This window comes from Microtus oregoni, unplaced genomic scaffold, assembly GCF_018167655.1.
Source record: "Microtus oregoni isolate MIOR12 unplaced genomic scaffold, Mior012 000005F_ref0000423, whole genome shotgun sequence".
Lineage (NCBI taxonomy): Eukaryota > Metazoa > Chordata > Mammalia > Rodentia > Cricetidae > Microtus > Microtus oregoni.
In genome coordinates, this window is record NW_024543064.1 from 36,115,855 (window position 1) to 36,133,045 (window position 17,191).

The window sequence follows — 17,191 nt, forward strand, 5'->3', positions numbered from 1 at the left end:
AGAGTGGGAGGATATGTGAGTTTGGGGGTGGATGGGGCTAGTAGCTTGAAAGGTCAGGTGGATGGGTTTGAGGGGAGCCTACCTACAGAAAAGTCTCCTGATGGATGGTTAGAAAAGCCGAGAGAGTTGGGGAGGAGTCCGGGGTTTTGTCCCACTGTGAATGTTATAGAGACTGGAGTTTCCCATCACATGGCTGTTCACTCACCTCTTAAGTCCCCTCAGTATTGGAGGAAGCTTTGTTTTCTACAATCTTCTCTATCAGGCTCAGGAGTTGGTTGATTTACTGTGTTTGGTACCATAGATTTTCCTAGCTTTCCTTTATTTATTCCTTTCATGAAATTTACTATTTCATATAATTGAGATCGTCTTTATTTCTTCTCTGAGTATAATAATATTTTCAAGAATCTTTTACAGTGCTGATTTGATGGTCGTGAACTGGCTTACTTAATTATTTTCATTCTTTTTTTCTTTCATTTCTGTCTTTCTTCTCCAGGTCATGAGGTCATGAATATGATTCATCTGCTTGTTCTTTCAGGTAATAGGTCATATTTGGTCAGAAAACCTTTGACATCATCACCTAGCATTTACCTATTTCAGTAACTTTGAGTTCAATAGTTGAGGAGGAGGAGGAGGAGTCATGCTGTCTTGCTTTTTCATGTTTTCAGCATCTCTTTGCTGTGAGTGGAACATCTGCCAGTTTGAAGCTTCTCAAGAGCTGTGAGAACGTGGGAAACAACTCCATATAGCATTGGAGCCGGTGGGGTGGTTTGAAGAGCTTTGGTGGAATGCAGATGTCTGCCAGGTCCTTTTGGTGTGTGATGTCAGATAACTTCAGGGTTCTATGTCTAGTGGGTTTCTGAGGCAGAAATGGCCTGTATATTGGTGAGAGTGTGGTGTTGAAACCACCCACTGTTACTGTGTTGGAGCCAATGTTTGGTATTAGATCTGTTAATGAAATTTGGTGCCTCAGGGTTTGGTGCATATATGTCTAGTAGAATAAATTTATCTTAACTTAGACTTCCTTATTTTAAAGTTGGAAAGAAGTGAATCACCTCCAGTCATCCATTTTTCTGATGATTCCCTGATTTTTAAAAATTATTTATTTAATATTCTTGGGCATTTTGCTTCCATGTGTGTCTGTATACCACATGCAGGTAGTGCCTGCAGAGGCCAGAAGGGGTGTCAAATCCCCTTGAACTGGGACTACAGATGGTTCCTTGTGAGCTATTACACAGAGTCTGGGAACAGAATGTAGGTCCCTGGAAGGCAACTGCTAAATCTATGAAAATGGTAAACTTAAGAGAATGTGTTGTAGAGATAAAGACATATTAAACCTCCAGCGTCACTCCCTGATCCTTTCAACAACATTCTTTTTTTTAATATTTATTTATTTATTATGTATACAGTATTCTATCTGTCTGTATGCCTGCAGGCCAGAAGAGGGCACCAGACCTCATTACAGATGGTTGTGAGCCACCATGTGGTTGCTGGGAATTGAACTCAGGACCTTTGGAAGAGCAGGCAATGCTCTTAACCACTGAGCCATCTCTCCAGCCCCTCAACAACATTCTTTTGGAGGATTGTAGAGGGAGGAAGCAGGGCAACTGCCTTGTAGCAGTGCCCTGAATGTAATACCTACTCACTCCATGTTCATTATTATCATAACATTGAAGGGAACAGACAAAAGCATCTTGTGCTAAGTTCTGCCATTTTGACTTCAGACTCCATTTTATCTGTAGGATGGCACAAAGTTCGGGATCTCAGGCCTTAGGGCAGCTGAGAACTTTGCAATGACTGATCCACCTTTAGACAATATAAATAGTCTGTTATGCCCCCTTAATTCCCTAAAGTGTTATGGCTGTTCCTAACAGCAAAGAAAAAATGGATCTGACTTGGTGGGCTAAAAAGTTTACCCTTGTGTCAGTTGACAATGATGGAATGCCTAGGGATAGCCCTTAGTCTTTGACTCTTGATTGCTAAAAACTGTACCTGTAACTTGGAACAGTTGAGTTTATATTTTTATGCTTATAAATCCTCCTTCAGCCCCTGTCAGGGCTGCCAGGAAAAGCAAGACTCCTGAGTCCTTATCCTGCAGCACTGCCAATCAGTGAGCCCACTTATGTGTGATTTATTAAAGTCTTTGAAACCTATAATTGTTATCTCTCCCTTCCTCATGGCACACAACAGACAGGGTGAGACAATGTGAGCGAAAGTATAAAGAACTCTAATTTAAAAAAGGAAGCAGTCAAAAACTAAAATTCAGCAGTAGTCTTGGATGCCAAAGCTCTTTCCACTACAGTCTCCCAGTCTTTAAATGCATAGTGGGCAATGATCCAAGCAGGAAAGGAGTAAAGGTACAAGACGACCCACTTAATGGGGCGGGATCATAATGTCTTTGCTAAGTGTTCACGTCATACCTTGATCTTTCAATCAGTCACTCATTCAACAAATATTTGAAGTTGTAAAATAACCACAAAGTGGGTAAATGTTCAGACAAATGGAATGTGCATAGTTGCATGTTCCCTCTGTCTTTGGTTTTGACAGGAGCTCAGGGTTTTAGAAAGAAAGAAAGAAAGAAAGAAAGAAAATATATGGACTATGCAATACATGTCATGGTACAGGGTAAGACAAAGTAGGAGTGTGTTCAAGAAAACATTTGGATAGATGACAAACCAGATTATGGCAAACACATATTCCAGGAACAGTAAAAAAGCTGGATTCCTAGAAATTCCTGTTGAAATAAATTTGTGTATGACTCTATTGATTCTGTAAAATTTGAGTTCATTTAGGGAAGAAAATCATGACCAAAGCAAGTATGATGACGCCAAAGAAGGGATCATATCCATCCCTTGTCTTCTTTCTTCTTTTAACTTTTGCCATTTTAAAATTTATTTTTTATTTAATATTTTGGTACTATATTTTTGATTATATTATTTCCCTTCATCAACTCATACCAGATCCTCCCCATCCTTTTACCCATCCAACTTCATGTTAGCAGCTAGGCTCACAATCCAAGCATCCATTCTCTGCTTAAGTATAACATTTATGATTTTTTTTGGAAACCATCCAGGCACTGTACAGTTCATGGGTAACTAATTCTTCAAGATCTTATTTTTATAATTTTGCTTTATTAATCCTGGGTGGGTATTTAATTTTTTCAGGCTAACCATAACAAGTATCATTTCACTGATTTCTTTATTATAATTAATGCAAACTGAGATCAAGAAATATGTCTTGACATAGGTGATGGCAACGAGTATTTTAAGTATTTGGAAAAGGTATTATTATCCTACCCAGTCAAGATACTGAGGCACAGAGAGACTGTAGCAGGCTACATGTGTGGCGAGGCTCACCTGGGGTTGAGCCCTCCTAAATGCAGCTGCAATGTTCCACCCATTGACACATTCATCCCAGATCATAACTGGAGAAGGGTTAGGATAAGCCCTAAGTGAAATGTAAGATACAGCTGGATTTAGGGTCCAGCTGCAAGGATCACTATGTGTAGAAACTCTCTGCAACTATATTCGTCTGAACACAGATTTACTCCTTGTCATCATTTTCATCTTGTACAAGCAGCTAACCTTATTAAATGTTTGGTAAGTTAGAATATGGATCTCTGAATATCAAGGCGAATTATATCTATTCCATAACTCTATCTCATCAACTAGGATGTTAATAATATATATTAGGTGCTCAATAAATATTTGTGAGCAGTAGAGAGACAGGAAAGTGTGTGCTTATACAGCAATGACCAAGGTCAGTTGCTAAGGCTCTGTTTTCACTGTTTCTCAATGTTGTTTCATATTAATAAACTTTGGAACCTGAGGTCAATACCTGTCTGTCTTCTCCATCATCCCTCCCAAAAGTAGGCGGAGCAATTTTCTCGTTACTTAAATGTGGATGTTCCAAAGGTTCAGTGACTCTAATGATCCAGAAGCCTCTAACCATGGGTTTCTCTATATTTAGCCCCAGCAGAAGCTTAGATGGTGTTTCTGGGTTCTTCCAAGTAGTCTTCCTGCTCAGCCTATTTCTGGTGCTTTTCAAGGCAGTCCAGTTCTACTTAAGAAGGCAGTGGCTGCTCAAGACCCTCCAGAAGTTCCCATCCACTCCTTCCCATTGGCTTTGGGGGCACCACCAGAAGGTAGGAAGAAGGGAGAGAGGGGAAGGACATGAAAAGCTGGCGCTCTGATAGTTTAGTTTCAGCCCATGGGGCAGTTTGCTGTGTGATGAGCATGTGGTTTCTGAATGAAGAATATTCATTGTACTTCTAAGAGTGAGCTTCCCTTAACCATGAGGAGCACACACCCTTTAAGAAGATGTGTGTTGATAATAGACTCAGGATGTACAAGGGCATGTGAAAACAGCCTTTCCTTATGGTGTGGGTGAGTGATGTCGGGTACACAGAACAACTATCTAGCTTTGTTAAGACTGAGAGAGCTTCTAGACATGATGATTTAGGGACCATGTTATGTATCAGTTTCCTCTGAGATTAAAACTGTCCTTTTTGAGGGAAACTTGTGATTACAGTACAGGATGTTCTAAAGAGAGGTAAAACATCCCATTCACAAAGGAAGTCTCTAAGTTACTGGAAGTTCTGTGGGGAGGTGAAACATCCCATCCTGCAGTAGAAGTCCTTAAGTTCAGGAAGCAAGCAACTCAAAGGCTTCAAAAAGTCCCTGAAACTGGCTGGATTCACCAGTCTCCTCCATTCTCAAGTGTGTATAAGCAGTAAGGATGGCTGACTTCTTCTAGCCCTCAGTAGAGCACAGTTTGGTAAGGGGCGGTATGAAGAAGTCCTCGGTGTGGATCGCACACTAGTCACATTTAAGAATAGATAAATTTAGAGCTCCTACAGAATGCTGAGGCTCTTATCCCCATAACTTCTTTATGGATCAATTGCTGCATAACTTCTTTATGGATCATTAGCTCCATCTAACAAGACTTCAGGATCTGGTCAGAGAAATTCTTGATACAGCACATGTCTGGATGAAAGAAAAGACAGATTGTCAAACTGACCCAAAATTCTGTCTTTTTTTTTCTGAACATTTTAGAGGCTATGTCCCTGTGATAGTCCTGCCTCCCCCTATCAAACAAAATACTAGATGTCAAAGAATAATTTCATTAATTTGTCTTTTTCCTGGTATCTGCTCCAAAAGGATAAGGACCTCCAGCAGATTCTTTCCTGGGTAGAGAAATTCCCAAGCGCCTGCTTACAGTGGCTCTCGGGGAGTCGTGCACGAGTCATGATCTATGACCCTGACTATGTGAAGGTGATTCTGGGGCGATCAGGTAAGAGTTCCATAGTTTCCTTGAAGCTGCAGCATGTCTACCACCCAACGTTCATACCCCAAACATTCATACCCCAAGTCTGTGGCATTTTAGAAAAGAGTGACATTCAGCCATCGATATCTGACTAGTATCTGCTACCGTTCTCACTGTCCAGAGACCAACATATGATTAAAAATACATAGTTCGTAACACTTAAAATAGCTGCACAGGGCTTAATTTCTTTTTTCTTTTCAAACAAATTAAGTCAATGTGTTTTACAAATTTCCCTATAGGTGAAGAACATATTTTATATCTAGAAACCTGGATTCAAAATCTCTAATTGCTTAGTTCTCTGGGACAAAGGATTACTAAACCACAGCCCATTATAGAAAAAACTCAAGTCTTTTTGTTATTGCTTGGCTTTGAGAAGTGTTTTGTTTGATTTATAAACATCATAGTGACAGAGACATTCAGCTGCTGGTGCAATGAAGTCTGTCTTCCTAAACCCACATAACTGGCAAAGATAGAAAGGAAAGGCAAGCAGTGAGAGGTGATAAGGAAAAACTGCCAGCAGAAATCCACCAAGAACTAATAGCATTGTTGCTAAAATGGCTCAGCTGGTCAAGGGGTTTGCTGCTGAAGCCTGATACTCTGAGTTTGAGCCCTGAAACCCACACTGAAAGTGAGAAGAAGGAACCAACTCCACAGTTGTCTTCTGAACACCAGACACTGAGGCAAGTGCACAAATGCACGCACACATGCATGCACACGCACGCACACACACACATACACACACACACACACACACACACACATTTACAAAATAAGTTTAAAATTCTGAAAAACTGAAGAATTCATAAAAAACTTGCAGTTTGAACAATATCTTGTTTATCTGGTCTGCAATATCTATGTTACTTTTCAGATCCAAAGGCTTCTGGTATTTACCAACTAGTTGTGCCCTGGATTGGTAAGTATATTAAAATAAAGAATATGTTTTCCTGACTGCTCTTTGGCTAATGGAGAACAATAGGTGCCTGGCCACAATTATCATGATCCATCCCTAAATAAGGCTTTATTTCTCTTCTTCTAGTCAGGCCTTATCCTTCCTACTGCTGTTGTAAGTGTTCATGATATCCAGTTTCTGCCACATCATATCTTCAGACATTCATGGCCAGACATTTATATATGTCCCTTGATCTGATACCAACCCATTTCATCCTTTATCTCAGTTTTTTTTATTTTATTTATTTTTATTTTTATTTTTTTTAATTAATTTATTTATTTAAGAATTTCTGCCTCCTCCCCGCCACCGCCTCCCATTTCCCTCCCCCTCCCCCAACCAAGTCCCCCTCCCTCATCAGCTCAAAGAACAATCAGGGTTCCCTGACCTGTGGGAAGCCCAAGGACCGCCCACCTCTATCCAGGTCTAGTAAGGTGAGCATCCAAACTGCCTAGGCTCCTCCAAAGCCATTGCATGCAGTAGGATCAAAAACCCACTGTCATTATTCTTGAGTTCTCAGCAGTCCTCATTGTCCGCTATGTTCAGCAAGTCCGGTTTTATCCCATGCTTTTTCAGACCCAGGCCAGCTGGCCTTGGTGAGTTCCCGATAGAACATCCCCATTGTCTCAGTGTGTGGGTGCACCCCTCGCGGTCTTGTTTTTTCTTAGTCACAGAAGACTAAGTCTCACTTTCCCTGTTTTTGGCTAAGAAATCCCACCATTACTGGAATTTCCTTTCCTTATTCCATTCCAATGAATCTTACCAAATGATCCCAAGGGTACCCTTGATTCCATTTCTACTGGACACATTCACATACCAGTCTCTGGCCCAGGCTACGGTTTACTTCTGTTGAATGGGAAGAAGTGGTTCCAGCACCGGCGAATGTTGACTCCAGCCTTCCATTATGATATCCTAAAACCTTACATCAGAATCATGGCGGACTGTGTCAATACAATGCTAGTGAGTTGCTTGGTTCTTTCTCATTTCTTCACACCCATTCATAGCACACTCACGATGACCTCACTTCAAACAATTTTCAGACAGTCACATAGACTCATGCTCTAAAGTAAATGTTCCATAAATGCATAAATTGGAATGCTCCTATTTATCAGATTGGAATACTCTCTTCAGAGAGCACTGTGGTAAGAACATGACCAAGTATTTACCACGGAGAATAAAACACCATGCAACAGAGACTCTTCATCTTTGGCTCGACCGGATGGTGGTGCCTTCTAGATGTTTTGGGACAAGAATGTCTTGAACCAAGGGCTTCTGCATAATCTTGAGTGAGCCACAAAGTAAAGACAAGGTCCACACTCTCACATTCATCTCTGACACACCATCACCTTTATTAGGCCTGATTTCTGTTCTCACCATGTTTAGCAAACTTTTTTTTTAAATTTTTTTTTATTGCGAAAAGAAGAAAAAAAATAAACAAAAAAACAAGTTTCCACCTCCTCCCAGCCTCCCATTTCCCTTCCCCTCCTCCCACCCTTCTCCCCCTCCTCCTACCCTTCTCCCCCTCCCCCCACTCCTCTCCCCCCCCCTCCCTCTCCAGTCCACAGAACAGTCCGGGTTCCCTGCCCTGTGGTAAGTCCTAGGTCCTCCCCCCTCCGTCCATATCTAGGAAGGTGAACCTCCAAACTGGCTAGGCTCCCACAAAGCCAGCACATTAAGTAGGATCAAAACCCCCTGCCATTGTCCTTGGTGTCTCATCAGCCCTCATTGTTTGCCATGTTCAGAGAGTCCGGTTTTATCCCATGCTTTTTCGGTCACAGTCCAGCTGGCCTTGGAGAGCTCCCCGTAGATCAGCTCCACTGTCTCAGTGGGTGGATGCACGCCTCGTGGTCCCGAATTCTTTGCTCATGTTCTCCCTCTTGGAAATAGAAAACACTATCCTGAGTGAGGTGTCCCAGACCCAAAAAGATGAATATGGGATGTACTCACTCATAATTGGTTTCTAGCCATAAATAAGGACCACGGAGTCTACAAGAGGTGAACCTAAAGAAGCTAAGTAAGAAGGTAAACCCAAGGAAAAACATATAGTTGTCCTCTTGGCTAAGGGAAGTAGACCAAATTTCCGGGGAGAAAATGGGATCTTGGGGATGGGGTGGGATGGGGGTAAAGGGAGATGCGGAGAGAAAAGGTAGAAGGGAAGGAGGGGGGACTTGGGAAACAGGAGAATTGGGATAAAGGAAAGGTGGATAGGGGAGCACGGAACCACAATTCTTAGTTAAGAGAGCCAGTTTAGGGTGGGCAAGAGACTTGACCCTAGAGGGGCTCCCTAGTGCCCAAGATGAGGTTCCCAGTTAGTTCCTTGGGCAGCTGAGGATTGGGAACCTGAAATGACCCTATCCTAGAGCAATACTGACGAATATCTTGCATATCATCATAGAATCTTCATCTGGTGATGGATAGAGATAGAGACAGAGACCCACACAGGAGCACTGGACTGAGCTCCCAAGGTCCCAAGGTTTAGCAAACTTTTGATAAGTGAAACGGAATTAAAACCACTCATGAGACACGTTCATTTAGGCCCACAGCTTCTTTACCTTCAAACATTTTATGCCTATATTAGTGTTTGCACTAATTTTTCAAGTCTAATTCACTCTCAGAAACATAAGAGGCCTTTTAGTAAAGTGAAAGATTATATTAGTTTTAAAAACAAAAAAACAGTAACTGGACCCCATGAGAGAGCATGTTGTTTTCTTAAAAGGTTTGGAAGAAGTAGGCATCAGACTACAAATATTCCCTTCACGCCTTTAGTTTGCTACAGACATATGCTCTTGATGGTGAGGTACGCCAGACTGATTATCTGTAGATAAACTAAAAAATCTTAGCCTGAACACAGGTCTTCTGAAGAAAACAATTGTTTCATTGTCACCACAGGACAAATGGGAGAAGCTCGACGGACAGGACCACTCTCTGGACGTCTTTCACTACATCTCCATGATGACACTGGACACTGTTATGAAGTGTGCTTTCAGTTACCAGGGCAGTGTCCAGTTGGATGAGTGAGTGAAACCTTCATTTGTAGTCTTTGGTCTTACCAATCTGTCGGGGCTTAGTAAGAGGTACATGGTAACGAAGATAGTTGCCTCTATAGAAAGCAAGGTTCTCACCCAGGCTTAGGCCAAGCTCTAATTTCAAGCCAGCCCCATCAAGACACAGTAGAACCCTAGCAAGTGTAGAAGCTCATTCTCTAAATGCTCAAGGATTCAAATACCTTAAGACACAAGTGATGTGGGCCTTGGTGTTGTGTGTCCACAGTTGAAAGGATGACTATAGAGCCCACTCTATTCTTGGGTCAGACAATCCCATAACCAGTATATTGTATTTCTTATGCTCAGAAACTCCAGGTCCTACACTAAGGCTGTTGAGGATCTGAACACCCTGACTTTCCATCGAATAAGGAGTGTCTTTTATTGGAATGACACCATCTACAAGATGTCCTCTGACGGCCGTTTGTTCTACCATGCCTGCCAGCTTGCACATGAGCACACAGGTTCTGCCTTTCCACCCCTTTCTTCCTTTATCAGGCTCACTGCAAAGATATGATTATACATCTCAGACACAGTGAGTTTACCAGAAGCCTCTATAGGACTCATGTTAGTCACTACTGAGATATAACTTCTGGGAGCCAGAATTACAAGAATTCCCAGTTTCATTACATTGCATTGGTGACACTGCAGGAGATCCATGCAACAGCCTTTGACATGGCTCTGTGTCCCAGGATATTGATTGGAGTCTTGTAGGATATGAGACTGTGCAGCCTTTACTCATGACCAAACTCCCACATGCGCATGCATTCTGGGCTCCCTGGAACACGCAGATTGGGCTCAGGGAGCCTGTAAATTACAGAAGCTCTGAGATCTCTCTGACAAATGCTATTATGGGGTAGATGGAGTGATCAAGATGAGGAAAGCTCAGCTTCAGAATGAGGAAGAGCTGGAGAAAGTCAAGAAGAAGAGGCGCCTGGATTTCTTGGACATCCTCTTGCTTTCCAAAGTGAGTGAAGTTCAGGGATGAGGTTTGGTCTGGAAACACAGATTAGATACCAACGTTGCTCTTACCAGTGCCTTTACTCAGATGGAGGATGGGAAGAGCTTGTCTGATGAGGACCTGCGTGCAGAGGTGGATACATTCATGTTCGAGGGCCATGACACCACAGCCAGTGGACTCTCCTGGATCTTCTATGCTCTGGCCGCACACCCTGAGCACCAACAGAGATGCAGGGAGGAGGTGCAAAGTGTCCTGGGTGATGGAACTTCTGTCACCTGGTGAGAAAAACTCAAGATGAAGAAGACCCCTGCCTACTTATAAGAGAGATTTTTTCTAAATTGTTTTTCTTTTTCTTTTTTCTTCTTTCACATAATACACCCTGACCACAGCCTCTCCTACTTCCCTACTTCCTGTTTTTTCCCACCTCTCCACTTTCCCTCTCCCCTAGACCCAATAATTCTTCATTTGATTTCAAAAAAGAGCAGGCCTCCAAGTGATGTCAAGCAAACACTGCATAACAAGATACAGTAAGACTAGGCATAAACCCTCATTTCAAGCCTGGACCAAACAACCCAGTAGGAGGAAAAGAGCCTCAAGAATAGGCAAAAGAATCAGAGATAATTCTACTTTCCCTGTTAGGCATCCAACAAAATCCCTAAGCTAAACAATCACATCATGTATGCAGAGAGTTCTAGTTCAGACCCACGTAGGTTCTGTGGTTGCTGCTTCAGTCTCTGTGAACCCTTATGAGCCCTGATTAATAGATTCTGTGGACTGTATTCTTGTGGTGTCCTCACCCTATCTGACTCCTATAATCCTTCCTTCCCTTCTTCTTCAGGGTTCCAACTAATAATTGGCTGTGGGTCTTTGTTTCTGTTCCCATCAGCTTCTGGCGGAAGCCTGTCTGGTGATGATTAAGCAAGACGCTGGTTCACAACAATAGCATAATGTCATTAGGAATAATTTCAATAACTTTTTTTTTGTTCAGTCATGTTCGATTCTATCCTAGGTCTCTGAGCCATCCAGCTTCCTGAGTCCGACTTCCTAGGCAGTGTTGGGCATGAGCTCTCTATAGAGGTGTTAGCTTCAAGTTAGGCCAACCTTTTGTTGGCCACCCCCACAAACTATGTGCCACCATTGTTCCAGTATATCTGCAGGGCAAGACACCTTGTGGGTCATATTTTGTGGCTGTATTGGTATCCCAGTCCCACCACTGAGAGACTTGCCTGGCTACAGAAGATGGCTGATTCAAGCCCTATATCTTCTCTCTGTTCCTTCCTCCCCACCCAATCTTGCCTGTTCCAATGCCCACTGTCCCCAGTCCACCCACAAAATCTATTCTATTTCCCCTTCCCAGGGAGATCCAAATTCCACCCTAGACCTCTCCTCTTTATCTAACTTCCATAGGTCGGTTGACTGTAGTGTGATTATCCTTTACTTAACAGCAATAGCCACTTATAACTGAGTACATACCATGTGTGTCTCTCAGGGACTGGGTTGCCTTACTCGGGATGATGTTTTTCTAGTACCCCAGTCCTGTGTGACTTTTCAGGGTGGCTTTTATTTCAGGGACCACCTGGACCAGATGCCCTACACCACTATGTGCATCAAGGAGGCCATGAGGCTCTACCCACCTGTCCCGACTGTGAGTCGAGAGCTCAACACACCTGTCACCTTCCCTGATGGACGCTCCTTACCCAAAGGTAACCAGAACCAGTTGCCTCAGTCCTCATGTGTACTCTGTTGTCTCAATAAATTGGATCCTTATTTTGAAGTTGTGCTGAGGTCATAAAATTGAGACTGAGGAAGTCTTCTAGAAGAAATGCCACCCCCTAGTTAAATGTCATTCTCAGCTTTGAAATTGCAGTCACTTGAGATATTCAGGGTTGAAAAAGAACGACACAAGTCTTGTGACAATGCGGTTTTATTCATGAGTAAAAGCAAATGAGAAAGATAATGGAATCCTGCATGTTGGTGCAATGCTTCCCAGTGTCTCTGGAAATTTTGAGTTGATGAAAGAGAGGAGCCAGGGATAAGTTCTGGGATCCTCATCTCTATAGGGAAACATGTATTAGTGAACTGGTCATTGGGTATGATACCAGGTCTGCCACATCCTAGCACTGTAAACATAAGAAAAGATAACGGGCCTCATGGACAATTTAGTATTTCATATGAAAAATGGGCATAAAACAGCACCTTAGGAATGGCGGGGAGGGAATTGTGAGTGTTCTGTGAGCTAATGTGTGTTCTCTGACAGTACATGTAAGACATTTGATGAGTGTGTGTTGACACTTCACTTACTAGAAGCAGATGCTCCCATAATTCACTACTCTCTATCATCACTGGATTCATGGTTCTCTAAAGCACACTTTGTTAAGCTCCCTATTGCCCAAAGGATTATCAGCTCTAAGTGATGACTCCTTAAGCACATGCCAGTCTCCTGTTGGATGTGAGTCTAGAGCCCATTTCTTTGGCTTAATTTCACTCCATGTCTTCCCCTCACAGGTATCACAGTTGCAATCAGCATTTATGGCCTTCACCATAACCCACGTTTTTGGCCAAACCCTAAGGTATGAAGGCCCTGAGAAGAGAGAAGAGCCACTCAATTGCAACTTCAGACATTCTGTCTCCTTTTGCATTGGAAATGGGCTTCACTTTGGTTTGTCCTGGTCCCTGTGCTCTCTCTGCAGGTGTTTGACCCCTCTAGATTTGCACCAGATTCTTCTAGGCACAGCTACGCTTTCCTGCCCTTCTCGGGAGGAGCAAGGTGATGGGAAAGGTTTGGGAGGAAAGGGAGTCCCTGGCACGTATTAATATTTTCTATTTCTGATCGCTTATGTTTCATTTGGTCTACTTTTGTGTATTATTGTTATGTGTGGACAGATAGTGTCAGGTATATGCACCAAAATGGAAGATGGCAATTCAGTATACCACAGAGGGTTTTAATCCACTGCCCAGTGGTTACTGAAATATTTGTAAGAAAGACTAGTATATATTGGTATTTTTACAAATGCTGAACTTCATATTTCTGAATTGTATTCCTTATGCAAGCTAAACCAAGAATTTTAGTTTTCAATGACATTAAAGGGAGAATTTTTCTTTCCCAAAATTCCCAGTAGGTTTTCTTATTAATTCAACTGTTGGGTGCTTCTATAATTCCCTGAAATATATGTATCGATAAACATGCATGTAATAAATGTATATTAAGAATTACAGGTGATATATATATATATATACATATATATAAAATTCTAGAAATTTTATGGGCATTTCTGTTAAAGTAATATATATAAGAGTTCCCAGCTCATTTGACGATGGACACCAGAGGCTATCATGTTACATTTTTGGCCTCTACCCTCACAAAAATTTTACCACATAGACAAATGTTTGCAACTTGTATTTCCCAGTTTGCAAAGCCATGTGTATGGGAAGGGACATCAGTCACAGGGAATCAGAGCTACTTAGCTCTTAGCTTGTCCTTTAGAGTTGATAGTGAAGGTAATGAGGAGCATCTCTGGCAACTTCAGCAGTGTGATCTTAAATGGGAAGTGAGGCTAGAAACTCAACAATCCTGTGTTAAGTGTGGTTATGGCTGGGGCATCTGGATGCTGTTCTACCTAATGGAGTGCATAGGAAGAAGTGTGTGGAAAACAAAGACAGCAAAACTGTAAATAAGGGATTTTCTGAGGTCCGATAAGATGGCTGCAAATGATGGCAGTCTGAGAGGGTTGAGGGGTCGGAGCCCGACAACTGAGCAGGAGGAAGATGGAGAACAGCTTGAAGATTCTAAATCAGGTGCATTCACCAGAAATTTCTACCACTGATATTTGACTCCCACTGTAGGATCAATTCAGTTTTTATGCATAGATGATAAGCTCCAGTATGGTGACTTATCCATCCTCATCCTAAACCTAATAGGGGTGTTCATAGTGGAGATCCAAAACTTTGTGGAGAGAATTGGATAACCTAATGACGACCTCATTAAATAATTCATGTGCTTGGACTTGATGCCCCACAATGCTGGCACTGTTCAAATGACATTTCACATAGCCAAGAGCAGCTCTGGGTTAGACGTAGCATTAGAGGAGTGAAAATTTGTCATAGGTCAGAAATCTATGCACGAAGACAAGGGAAGGGATTCAGGTGGTTGTGTGAACTTAAAGCAAGGGAATGATTTAGGTGTGTGACCTATATGGAAAATGATTAGGCTGGTACCATGAAGGGGACCCTAATGCCCAACATGTCTGAGGACGCATCTCACTTTATGTCTCTGCTTGGTTCAGAAACTGCATTGGGAAACAGTTTGCTATGAATGAGATGAAGGTGGCCGTGGCCCTGACCCTGCTCCGCTTTGAGCTGCTGCCAGATCCCACCAGGATCCCAGTCCCCGTATTAAGACTTGTGTTGAAGTCCAAGGATGGGATCCACCTGCGTCTCAAGAAGCTAAGATAATTCTGGAGGAGAAAAGAACAACTCTAGGGACCTGCTGCCTTCAGGGCTTTCTACTTGTCCCCTGCTTCTGTCCCGGGCTTATCTGTACTTCTTCTGCTTTCTTTCAGACACCTGTCCCTCTGCTGTCTGTGATGTCTCCTGTCATCCCATCTTCCTGCTCTTTCTCAAACTCTACCTAGACTCTTCCCCAGTTGTGTGTGTGCCTGTCTGCCACATGGTTGTGTCTCTGACTGGCCACATAACCCCTAGACACCTGCCTGTCCTCAGTTTACCCTTTACAACCATCCCCCTGAAAGAAGAAACATTTTAAATGGAGACACTTGTGCCTCTCCCTTTGGCTCTCAGACTCTTGAGACAGTAGACACCATGAATTCAAATGTCCTTAGGAATCACACGCTGGGAGAAAATTAACATTAAAAGTCTGCATCCCCCAGAAGGGGAACTTGATTCACAAGCAGAGGCTCTCCAAATTCTTTCTACTTGTCTCATGTTGATGTTAATGTGTGCAGATTTAGGGCATTTGTTCCAATTTTCTTATGAAAAAATAATCCTGTTATAGAGAAATTAATAGTTTTTCCTCTTTTGACCCAAGCCGAAAATAAATCCATTTTACTTCATCTACTCCTGTTTCCTATTTTTGTTTCAGATGCAGACATGAACCCAAGTGTCCCAAAGGGGCTTTGGCAAGCCAGCCATCAGGGAATCTTGTTACTGTCTGGTCCCTACTGTTAGAGTGTGGTAGAATTCTCAGCTCTTGAGGGGTTTGCTTTGCTTTTTGACCCTTTGAGTTGGCTGTCTATAAATCGGACTGATGATTTGGTGAAGCCAAGGAGTTTTCTGATTTTAACCTGATCTTATTTGCTTAGAGTACTCTAGTTATTCAGTAAGGAGATTTGGAGTATTCTTGCTAAATGCATATGATCTGGACCTGGATTCTTTGATGATTTCAGCACCAACTATAAAGAAAAGTGTTTGTCATCCTTGCATCACACACAAAAGTTCATAAAACACTACTACAGCTGACTCTACAGTATGACTTTAGAGTCTACAATATGACTGCTCCATACTGACTCTCACACGGTGACTTCAATACTGTGTTCTCACTAGCAACAGGTCATCCTGACAAAAGCTAAACTAAAGTTCTTGAGGTAATCTATGTCATAAGCCAAACAGACCTAACATATTTTCAGAGCATTTTACCCAAACACAAAAGAATCTACCCTTTTCTCAACACCTCATGGAACATTCTCCAACACTGATTAAATACTTGGACATGTCCCAACAGATACAATAAAACTAGAAACATCCTATCCGATCACCATGGATTAAAGCCGGATATCAAGAACAGAAAAACTAAAACCTCATGGAAACTGAACAATGCATTACTGAATGAGAAGTGGGCCAAGACAGAAATCAAGAAGGAACATGAAAACCTTCTATAATTGAATGAAAATGAAAACAACATATTGAAATCGATGGAACATAATGAAGGTAGCTGTAAGAGGCAAATTCATACCACTGAGTGCCTAGATTTCCTCATATCTGGATTTATGTCGTCCTTTTCATCTCTAACTTTGTTAACTTGGATCTCTCCATTCCACCTTTAGTTAATTTGGCTATTGGTTTTCTTAACCAACTGTTTGTTTTCTGTTATTGTTTGTTTGTTTCTATTTTATTGACTTCAGTTCTGAGTTTGATTATTTCTTGCCATCTACTCCTTTTAGATTTTATTTTTCTTTTGTTCTAGAGCTTTCATGTATGTTATTAAATTACTAGTACAAGATCTCTCCAATATTTGTCACTTTTTCTTGAAATTCATAAATCTGTCAGCCCCCATCCGATCATATTTCTCAATTTAGCTAAGAAACAAGTGTGACAGATCATGGGGTGAATTTCCTATTTAAAGGGGTCTACCAGTTAGACTGTATGAATTAGGAGAGCCTCTCCGCAATTTGCCACATGTAACTTGGATTTACGTCCTTGCAATCTAGAGATTATCAAACACAAAACACAAAAACATGTAAAAGAACTTGGAGGGAGATGGCATCAGAATCCTTGTTTTCTTTAGCCTGTCTAGGTCATAGCAATCACAAAGTAATACAAACAACAACAGCAACTAAAACAAAATTAAGGGCATCTGGGGAGCAAAATGAAAGCCAGAAGAGTGTGAGGAAGGAATCTTGGGTTGTGTGTGTGTGTGTGTGTGTGTGTGTGTGTGTGTGTGTGTGTGTGCATTCTATCTTAAAGGAAAGAGACCTGAAAATGCAGATTGAGCAAGCATCAAGATCATGCATGGAACGTGTATCTGTCTCCAGCTTCCCACAAAAGCAAGCCAATCCCATCTTAGCTCCCACAGCTGTCCCTTCTGGCAACAGCTTGTCCAGCGCCTGGCATGGCACCCTATCATTTGGGTCCTGACTGGAATCTGCTTTTCCAAGACTCAGCTCTTGGCTGCTGCAAATTCCCATA

At 42.1% G+C, this 17,191-nt stretch overlaps 1 protein-coding gene across 1 annotated transcript; it reads left to right on the forward strand.

Moving 5' to 3' along the window:
• Positions 1–3,936: 3,936 nt before the first annotated feature.
• Positions 3,937–16,505, forward strand: LOC121448313 (cytochrome P450 4A14). The gene is made up of 12 exons (XM_041652214.1): positions 3,937–4,141; positions 5,157–5,289; positions 6,191–6,235; positions 7,101–7,228; positions 9,158–9,282; positions 9,619–9,773; positions 10,170–10,276; positions 10,358–10,548; positions 11,840–11,973; positions 12,776–12,840; positions 12,961–13,037; positions 14,554–16,505. The coding sequence occupies exons 1-12, from the start codon at positions 3,947–3,949 to the stop codon at positions 14,720–14,722; spliced, it is 1,524 nt and encodes a 507-aa protein (XP_041508148.1). The 5' UTR covers positions 3,937–3,946; the 3' UTR covers positions 14,723–16,505.
• The last annotated feature ends 686 nt before the right edge of the window (positions 16,506–17,191 follow it).

Bases quoted from the DNA above. Each gene is read 5' to 3' on its own strand.
- LOC121448313 (XM_041652214.1), top strand. From the start codon at position 3,947: ATGGGTTTCTCTATATTTAGCCCCAGCAGAAGCTTAGATGGTGTTTCT. The intron at 6,236-7,100 runs GTAAGTATATTA...TCTCTGGCCCAG, and splicing joins ACTAGTTGTGCCCTGGATTG to GCTACGGTTTACTTCTGTTG. The intron at 9,283-9,618 runs GTGAGTGAAACC...TCTTATGCTCAG, and splicing joins GGCAGTGTCCAGTTGGATGA to AAACTCCAGGTCCTACACTA.